This window comes from Medicago sativa, chromosome 6, assembly GCF_051527215.1.
Source record: "Medicago sativa cultivar Bolivia chromosome 6, Bolivia_mono, whole genome shotgun sequence".
NCBI classification, from domain to species: Eukaryota; Viridiplantae; Streptophyta; class Magnoliopsida; order Fabales; family Fabaceae; genus Medicago; species Medicago sativa.
This window is the reverse complement of record NC_140754.1, coordinates 4,426,001-4,436,218: the sequence shown is the minus strand read 5'-3', so window position 1 is coordinate 4,436,218 and position 10,218 is coordinate 4,426,001. Positions and strand designations below refer to the sequence as shown.

General features: G+C 30.5%; 3 protein-coding genes across 3 annotated transcripts; all 3 read left to right on the top strand.

The window, feature by feature from the left end:
* The first annotated feature begins 323 nt into the window (after positions 1-323).
* LOC146912197 (uncharacterized) lies at positions 324-1,681 on the top strand. The gene is made up of 6 exons (XM_085720700.1): positions 324-477; positions 568-835; positions 920-1,016; positions 1,098-1,219; positions 1,317-1,401; positions 1,495-1,681. The coding sequence occupies exons 1-6, from the start codon at positions 331-333 to the stop codon at positions 1,679-1,681; spliced, it is 906 nt and encodes a 301-aa protein (XP_085576826.1). The 5' UTR covers positions 324-330.
* On the top strand, positions 1,434-3,200 carry LOC146912196 (uncharacterized). Its single transcript, XM_085717501.1, has 5 exons — positions 1,434-1,871; positions 1,959-2,079; positions 2,177-2,350; positions 2,467-2,532; positions 2,619-3,200. The coding sequence occupies exons 1-5, from the start codon at positions 1,753-1,755 to the stop codon at positions 2,844-2,846; spliced, it is 708 nt and encodes a 235-aa protein (XP_085573627.1). The 5' UTR covers positions 1,434-1,752; the 3' UTR covers positions 2,847-3,200.
* Positions 3,201-5,977: 2,777 nt separating this feature from the next.
* On the top strand, positions 5,978-8,029 carry LOC146912195 (uncharacterized). The gene is made up of 9 exons (XM_085720698.1): positions 5,978-6,127; positions 6,251-6,518; positions 6,603-6,699; positions 6,803-6,924; positions 6,999-7,083; positions 7,178-7,307; positions 7,381-7,535; positions 7,638-7,746; positions 7,850-8,029. Exons 1-9 carry the CDS (start codon positions 5,978-5,980, stop codon positions 8,027-8,029), a joined length of 1,296 nt encoding a protein of 431 aa, XP_085576824.1.
* The last annotated feature ends 2,189 nt before the right edge of the window (positions 8,030-10,218 follow it).

Here is a 10,218-nt window from a genome sequence, read left to right as displayed (position 1 = left end):
ATTCTTTGAAATTAAAATTTTGGAAAATTAGTCACATGGCTGCAATGACTATGAAAATTAATCAACGTTGTTTTAATTTGTTTGAAGACCATCCTTGACTACAGAGTCAAACAAAATGAAAGACAATACAATAATTACAATGAAGGACAATACAATAATTACAATTATTGTTTTATTGTGTAATTTTGACCTTGGAAAAATCAAGAGACAATACAATAATTACAATAATTGATATGTTTGACAAGACCGTGTTCCCAATTGTACTATAAATAGGATGATTCTTCATTCACTTTCCATCACATCTTTTTTCTGTCTCTGTTTGTTTTTCAAATGGCCAAAAACGCCTTGATCTCCGATGTTACTGAAAAAGCCCACAATTTGGTGTTAACCGTGAGGGTTGTGAGAATGTGGCTTGTGCCTGAGTTCTCGAATCCTCAGAAATCCCACTCACTCGAGTTGGTTTTGCAAGATCGTGAGGTTGATTAAAATATTATGAATTTTTGTTGTGTTTTTTTTTTATATATTATTACTTGCACTAAATCGTTTTGATTTTATGTATACATATAGGGTAACAGAATTCATGCAACTGCCAAGAAGACACTGATATATAGGTTTCAAAAACAGCTCAAAGAGGGTGTCGTTTATAATGTTTCTCTCTTTAATGTTGTAAAAAACACGGGGGAATATAAGACCACACATCACAATTTTAAGATTGATATTATTTACGACACTAAGTTTGAGAGAGCTGATAGTGGTGTTGTTCCATTAACTATCTATAATTTCACAACACCTGCTGATATATTTGAAGATGGTTTTGACCGTGACTATTTAGTCGGTTAGTAATTTTGTCTATTGATTATTTTTGAAAATATACATTTTAATTGTAATTTTGTACTAATAACTTGGTTTTGTTTATCAGATGTGATTGGGGTCTTAACCGCTGTTGGCAAGGAAAGGGAGTATGTCAAGGATGGCGTGAGTTCAAAAATTAATGTCATTGAGCTCGACAACAATGGGTAGTTCAGATGAACAATATGATTTGTTTATGTTATACATATTAGGTTTAAACATATCTAATATTACTTTTTTTTGTTCAGTTATAGGTTTCAGTGTTCATTGTTTGGACAATATGTGGATGTTCTGAACTCATTCCTAGCATCCGGGGACTCGACCAATGCTGTTGTCGTTGTACTTTTTGCAAAATCCAAAATCTTCCAAAGTATCCACGTTGTTTTCATTTGTTGCATTTGGCTTTGTAAAGTAGCTTAATATTGTATTAGTTTGATTTGATTCAATACTTTTTTTTTATTCTTTAGGGAAACCTGTTTTGCAAAATTCAATAAATGCTACAAAGATATTGTTCAATCCTGAAATTCCTGAAGCTTTGGCTTTTAGGGCTAGGTAAAAAATAATAACACTACTGCATTTTTTTTATCCTTTGTAACCTACTAGATAATAGATTTACATAATTATTGTTTTCTACACTGTTATCAGCGTGGCTGCAAATGAAGATTCTCCACCAATGGTGGTTACTGAGCTGAGGGACACATATAAGGTTTCCTTTGAAGAGGAAATGCTAACTTTGACACCAAGAGCAAGTATTGTTGACCTGAAGAATTGCAACGAAGTAATTATCATATTTCCTTTTCTGTTTATTATGTTATCCAATGTAGTTATTTGATTTCCTTTGTATACTGATGACTCCAATTTTTTTAGGGTTCTGCTTATGTTGTTGCTGCCACTGTTGATAGCATGGTTGACTCTAGCACTTGGTGGTATTCTGCATGTCAGTGTAACAAAAAGGTCTATCCTGCAGACAATATGTATTTTTGCGAGAAGTGTGATCGCCATGTGGTTAATGTGACTCCAAGGTCAAAGTTTGAAATTATTTATTAATATATCCTTATTACATTTATTTTCATTTCTTTGACTATGGTACATTTATTCATTTGTCATAGGTTTTGCTTGAAGCTTCGTGTCAAGGATGACACAGCTATGTCAACCTTTGTCGTTTTTGACCGTGATGCTACCCTATTGCTGAAAAAAAGTTGTGTTGAATTGATTGAAGCTAGCAACCTGGTAACTATGTGTGTAGTTAAACAATTAGGACGCGTAGTGCGACCTATCAAAATGAATTTATAATGACATGTTTTTTTCCCGTCTCAAAATGAATCAGACTCCAGGAGAAGAAACTGTACCCAAGGATATCACTGACTTGGTTGGGAAGAAGTTTCTATTCAAAGTTGAAGTTCCAAGTGGTAGCAGTTCTAGATTTAGGTTGTCTTATAGGGTCAAAAGAGTTGTACCTGATGGAGAAATGTTGCAGAAATTCGAGAACTCTTGCTCAGAGGTCTAATACCAACTAAAAATCTCCTTTATAGTGAAAATTATAGTTAAGTTTAACTGTATAATGAAATAATTTTAAGCAACTGATATTTTTCTTTAAATTATATGTTGATAATGCAGGTTGACAAAGGAAAAGATAAACTGAAGGATACTACAAGTGTCATAGGAACCTCAGGGGTTGCGCAGGTTTGATAAAAACCACAATTTTTTATTTTCACTTTGTTTCTTACATTTTTTATTTAAAATATAAAATACAATATTTTTTTAATCAGGATCTCTATAACAAGTTTGAGGAAGCAGAAGGTGAAAATTGTAGCAGAACTACATCTTCATTTGTTATCGATCTAAGTCAAGACACTACTGAAGTAAATGATAATGTGTCAGGTGACAAAAAGGATGGTGATGCTGGCAGTAAAAGGGCTTTCCCATTTGAAGGGGATGAGAATGGCACACCAGGTTCATTGGTCTTGAAGAAGGTGATCAAAGTTGAAAAAGAATAAATTTGAAATAAGTGAATTCACATCGAGATTGCTACTGAGCTATTTTTCCTGTGTTATCTTGATGGACTTTTAGATTGTTCTTAAGGTCTAAGTATTTGCCTTTTAGATGTTTTAATAAGTGTGTCGTAGTAATGACGTACTCTGCCATCTACTTGATGTTGAGTTTATTGTCAAGCTGTTACTAACGACAACACATTTGAATTTGGTTTTTAGCTTTGCGAGTTTTAGAGTCTTAAGTGTTTCCCTTTCAAGATGTTTTAATAATGGTGTCGTTGTTGTGCCCTGTAATACCCACCATCTACTCAATGATGGGTTTATTGTAAACAATATCAATGACAACTCTTTTGATTTCCGTAATTTTGGTATTTTTTTTCTCCACGAAATTTTCTATTTTGCTGTCTCGCGAACATTTGGTCTGCTAATTTAATCTTAGTCTGTGACATATTATAACTTTACAAAACATTAAATTTTGTAAAACCATACCATTCTTATGGAAATGTAATAAGTGAGTTCCTTCTTGCGGTGTCCAATACAGCTTAGCGACCCAGTTGATTGAGGTCGTACCTGTTTAACATGCAACATATAAATTGACAAATTAAAAGGTGTTTATTACTTGAAATTAATACTCTCATTCTAAATAAAAACTAAACGGTGTGTATAAAAACCTTAAGGACCATTCTCTGCAAAGCGGAATATCTCTTTTTTTTGTTGCGAAATACAAATTTAAATGAGTATTAAAATGACACCATTGAATTAGTATGTTAGCCAAAATGACTCAATTAGAATAAGCATACACAACGACAATTTAATTAGTAACCATGTACATAATATAATTAGAACATTTGCACGAGGTGAAACTCCTTTGAACATATTAAACTATGAGAGGAAATGTTTGTTTAATATTTAATCACAACCTATTGACATTTTCCTCTCCCATACTCGCATACAAGTTGTCACAAATAGTTGTACAAATATTACTCCTCTTCGACCATTGAGAAATGGAAATAGTCTTCTTAGTCAATCGTAATATTCGAGCCAATTTTTTTATTAGAAATGTCAAATCGAAATTAAGAGAAACTAATACTTTCTTGGTACGAAATGATCCCAATACTTGGAATAATTTATACCACCGATTTTATTTACATACCTAACAATCAAACTTTGAATTATTGTGGTTTATTGCATCTGTAAATCGGATAGTTATAACCTAAAAATACTATACTATTATTTTTTATTTTTTAAATGGTGTATATAGGAACCTTAATAACCCTTCTAAAAAAAACTTGATTTGGTTGATTCTCCATATAAATCGGATAGTTGACACCAAGATATCTATACTATTGATAAAATATCTATACTATTAATTTGTAATATTTAAATGGTGTGTATACGAACCTAATGACCCTTCTTGATAATGATTAAATTATATGATTTTCTATATGATTGTTTAATCATATGATCGCAATTAACGGAAAAGACTCCGTTAAAACTAACATTAAAATTATAGTACTCCCTCCGTCCCTATATCTAATAGCACCCATTTGACTTTATTTTTGTTCTTAAATGTAAACTCCTTTTCAAATTACTAGATGCATTTATTATTTTTTTCTAAACATACTCCTACTTAATACTACTAAATATCTTTGAAATATGAAAAGTCAAATTTATTACACATACAAATAAAAAACAATTTGGTAATATTAACCAATAAAATAGACACATAAATTTTTGTTTAATATTTAATCACAACCTATTGACATTTTCCTCTCCCATACTCGCATACAAGTTGTCACAAATAGTTGTACAAATATTACTCCTCTTCGACCATTGAGAAATGGAAATAGTCTTCTTAGTCAATCGTAATATTCGAGCCAATTTTTTTATTAGAAATGTCAAATCAAAATTAAGAGAAACTAATACTTTCTTGGTACGAAATGATCCCAATACTTGGAATAATTCATACCACCGATTTTATTTACATACCTAACAATCAAACTTTGAATTATTGTGGTTTATTACATCTGTAAATCGGATAGTTATAACCTAAAAATACTATACTATTATTTTTTATTTTTTAAATGGTGTATATAGGAACCTTAATAACCCTTCTAAAAAAAACTTGATTTGGTTGATTCTCCATATAAATCGGATAGTTGACACCAAGATATCTATACTATTGATAAAATATCTATACTATTAATTTGTAATATATTTAAATGGTGTGTATACGAACCTAATGACCCTTCTTGATAATGATTAAATTATATGATTTTCTATATGATTGTTTAATCATATGATCGCAATTAACGGAAAAGACTCCGTTAAAACTAACATTAAAATTATAGTACTCCCTCCGTCCGTATATCTAATAGCACCCATTTGACTTTATTTTTGTTCTTAAATGTAAACTCCTTTTCAAATTACTAGATGCATTTATTATTTTTTTCTAAACATACTCCTACTTAATACTACTAAATATCTTTGAAATATGAAAAGTCAAATTTAATACACATACAAATAAAAAACAATTTGGTAATATTAACCAATAAAATAGACACATAAATTACAAAAACAGCTTTTCTTAAAAATAAGAAAAAACAAAGGGGGCTTACATACAACAACAGAGGGAGTATTATATAAAATTCCTTCTCTCTTATGACAATTTAATCAGTGACAATAAAATTAGCATTTAATTACAACATAACTAATTGAGTGTCTATAACCAATTAGAATGGAAAACGTTCTCAAATTGCCCATTTTATACTATATTTTGACCAACGATAATTAATTTGCAATTAATTAATTTATTGGTAATTCTTACTTTCATATTACACATTCACATGTTTTATCAAAACCTAAGACAATAATATACCGTGGTTTTAGTCCTCTTTTTGATAAAAAAAAAGTTGACATTTTAAGAATGTACCAGTTATTACTGATTTAATAACGATTCTTTGACCCTAAAAAATATGTTTCTCTCTCTCTCTCTCTCTCTCTCTCTCTCTCTCTCTCTCTCTCTCTATATATATATATATATATATATATATATATATATATATATATATCATCCACCATAGACCCTAAAATATGCAGTGCTGATTGTGTTTTCCACTTCAATACAAATTTGATTAATGGCTCCTAACTACGATTCCATTCTTGAAATTAACAACCAGAAAAGTGAATGGTGTTTTATGGCAAGAGTGATTAGGTTGTCAGAATCAATAGATACACAGATTTCGCCATTGCCATTGTCCATTGATTTGGTTTTAATGGACTGCTATGTAAGTTTTCAAGATAGTTTCTAATTACAACATTAATATAGTTCTGCTTTATATATGTTATATGATTTTTTGAGAGGATATATGTTTTATGATTGTTTTTATTATTTGTTTTTTTATATGAAGGGCCATAAAATAGATGCAACTATTGGTGGGGAACTAATTACCAAATTTCAACAATCAGTCAAAGAAGGAGGAGTTTACATAATGTATAATTTTTATGTAACGCTTAATCAACTGGAACTGAAGACAACAAGCCACGAATATTTTCTGAATTTCACAAGCGATACGAAGATCAAGGCAGTCGAGAATGAGTTGGTACCTATATACTCATATGTTTTCACCCATCCTACTGAATTCCTCTCAAGGAATTACAGATCTGAAGTTTTGGTTGGTAAGTTTCCCTGAAATTATAAGAAAATTCTAGATTTGCATTGATTAGTGTGTTAATCAAGATTTGCATGTGTGAATTTTTTAGACGTGGTTGGAATGCTAGATAAAGTTCAAGTTGGAGATGACTGTATGATTGATGGTGAAGTGAGGAAGACTGTGTCTATGGAATTGGTCAATAATGGGTTTGTTTTTTCATTATTTATATCTCTATTATGCGATGAACTTAAAGAAAAATACTGAATCAAATTTACACACATATTTTATTAATCTTTCTGTTTTATTTAGCTACCGTTTTAAGTGTATTCTGCATAGCCGGTTTGTGGATGAACTGAGTGAATTTTTAATGTCCGGATCGTCGAACAATGCATGTGTTGCAATGATTTTTGGGAGGATTAAGTCTTGGAAAGGTATTGACAAATAGTGGATAAGATTAAATTTTATATCACTGTTTAAAAAGTTGTCTAACATTTACAAAACTCAGGTGAACCTACTGTTCATCATTTGGAACAATATACCAAGATGCTATTCAATCCAAATTTCAATGCTGCGGTAAATCTAAAACAAAGGTATTAAATTTTTGTTATTCGCATTTGTATATTTATATTCAGTCATAATACACCTTATGTAGTTCAATAATTAATGTAGTTTAAAATGAAACAGGATGTCAGGCACAACATTTGCCCCATGTAAACATTTGTATCCCTCAGCTCCACCAAAATTGCATATCTTTGATTGGTGGGTACTCTCTACAGCAAGATCTACTGTATATGGCTTGCGTAACTGCGGAATGGTAATTCTCACAACCTATACCCTTAAATTATTTAGTTTGTATACAATACACTTACCATATATATCTGTTACAGGAATCAGTGTCCCTCTTATTGGCCAGTGTTGAAGTAATCGAGCCTGACTTTGATTGGTGGTATTTATCCTGTGTGTGTCGTCAAAGAGTGACTCCTGATAGAGGCTATTTTTACTGTCCGAGGTGTCAGAGGCATATTTTAACCGCCATTCCAAGGTAATTTTTAAAAATATATTTAGTTCTATCGAATTTTTTTTTTAAAAAAAAATATAGGACTAATATATGAAATCAATATTATTTTCATAGGTATATGATCAGGATCCGTGTGAGGGACAACACAGGATCAATTACGATTGTTATGGATGATCTATTGGCGTCTAAGTTTTTTGGAATGTCATGCAAAAACATGCTAGAACTAGCTGGAGAGGTATTACAACGAATGTATATGTTGCAGTTCGATTTTTTTAGGAACTTTTTATTTAATTAATATGCTAATATTAATTATTTTGCAATTGTTTTGTATTATTCAGGGTGCACTGAATGGACAAGTCCCTGAGCAAGTTCAGAATATGGTTGGAAACTGGTATCTGTTCATGGTTGTTACAAATCTCCGTGGAAGAGATGGTGCTAATATCTGTTATCGAGTTACAAAAATCAGTGAAGATGATGTGCTGATACAATCTTTCAAACATCATCATTCTATAGAGTAAATCTATTTCTTAGGCTGAAGTTATCGACAATGTCGGACAATGATTTGTGTTTGTGTTTGTTTTTGTTTTCGTTTATCAATCTTATTTGTGGTGTTTTGAGAGTTTTTTAGGTTCAAATTTCGTTTGTTTACAAGAGTTTGTTTATTAAGACATTTTATCTTATCTCAATGATTATCGTTAGTTTCGTATCCGAAGCATATCTCTGTGTATTAGTTTGGGAAATAGTTATGATATGGAATGAAAGCCAATATATTACAAAATTAAAAAAAAAAAAACATGAAAAAGTAAAAGTGAACCATACCTTTATCAATATAACACAAGCATGTACATCCAAGCTGTGTTGAAATGTCTACTTTTGTTTTCATTGAACAACTCCATTACTTTGTTGGTGAGATCTGAATTTGTATAAACAAGGTTTGGTTATAGACACTGTGTATTACATTAATATTGAAGAGAGTGAATGTGATTCATAAACTTGCAAGTTACCTTTCAGTTCCACGATGCAGACTGAGATGTTCGCATCTTTATTTTCAACTTTCAACACCTTGACTATGAATTTCGACGTACGCTGGATAGATAAGTAAATAATAAATAGTCTGCAAGCATTTACATATCTTTTTATCAAAAGTAAAATACATTTGGTAATCAATATGTCATAAATAATATTTCAATAATTCAAGTTGAAGGGGGGTAGATTGCATGGCTTTAACATACTTTTCACGTAAACTAACTGAGTATATCAGCATATGATTTCATGATCATATATGAGTAGGCCTCAATTTTGCGATGATGCATTCAATCGTTTTCGTACAAAGGACCTGAAACAAGACAAACATTCTATTATAATTTATACGGTGTTCATAAAGATAAATGTCCTCCTCACAAAAAAAAAGGGAAAAATGTTGATGGCCTATTAAAACTATATGCTTCATGTATTCACTACCAGGAAACCATGTTTTTAATTGGACATATTTGATACCATAATTTCTTTATTAAAAGTGTATTATTCATGCTACTCATATCTTCATAAAAAGGGAATTACCCTTGGCAATTTTGCTGTATTGCCAAAAGCAGAGATGTATTTGTCCAACATTCATCGTTTTGTTTAATAGTATTTATATTAAGAATGAAATACACACATCATTGATTTTTTTGTTTTTTTTAAGAAGCTAAGATGAAATATATTAATCAAACTTTAGTCTATCAAGCACAAGGAGTGCCAAAGAAGAACTAAGATAAAAGAAGTATGAGTTACATAGGTTAATGTAGACTGCATTTGTATTTGTTATTTTAAATAAATATTTACTATGATGTTTTATTTTTTTTTCTTATAATTTACTATGATATGTTATTAGCTTGGAATGAAGGAAAGTTATTGGTTTTTTGTTTTTTTAACCGGCACATTAGCCCACTGTTGGGTTAGTGTTTCACACAATGAATTAGTCAAAAATAATATCAGGCTTATTACGTTTTCATCAAGGACTCACTTTTTTTATTCTTAAATGGTGTGTATCCCAGCTGTAAGACCTTCTAAGCATACTTAAATGAGTTGATTTTCATTATTTTAAAGAGAATAAATGACATAAATGATATGATTCTCTATGTGATTATTTCATCGTACAGTCACACATTGACATAAATGACTCCAATATTATTAAATAAATTAAATTAATTCTTCCTACCATAAATGTTGATTGTCTATTGAGACTTTATAATTCATGTATTCATTAACGGAATACATCGTGCTTAAACAGACATATTTGATACCACAATTTTTTTACTAAAAGTAATTTAATCGAAACCATTATTATCATTGGCAGTTTTCCTGTATTGACTAAAGCAGAGATATGATTGAAAAAATGAAGACAATTCTCTTTTATTCTCAAATAACGCGAATCTTTTTTTTTTTTATGGTATTAATTTCAGATTACACGCCTAAATTAATGTCATTGAAAATTTTCAACGAAGATTTTATTTCAGCCCATAATTTATTTTATTGATATAATTAAATAGTAGAGATTTTTTGATTTGTCACGCTGAAGAAAAACAATTTGAGATTACTTTTGTCAAAAAAAAAAAACCAATTTGAGATTATACCAAAAAAAAAGGGGATTTGTGAAACGCATGTGTAGTCATAGCTTATCATTCACCCTATAAATTGACTCCAATATCGCCCATACTGTACACCA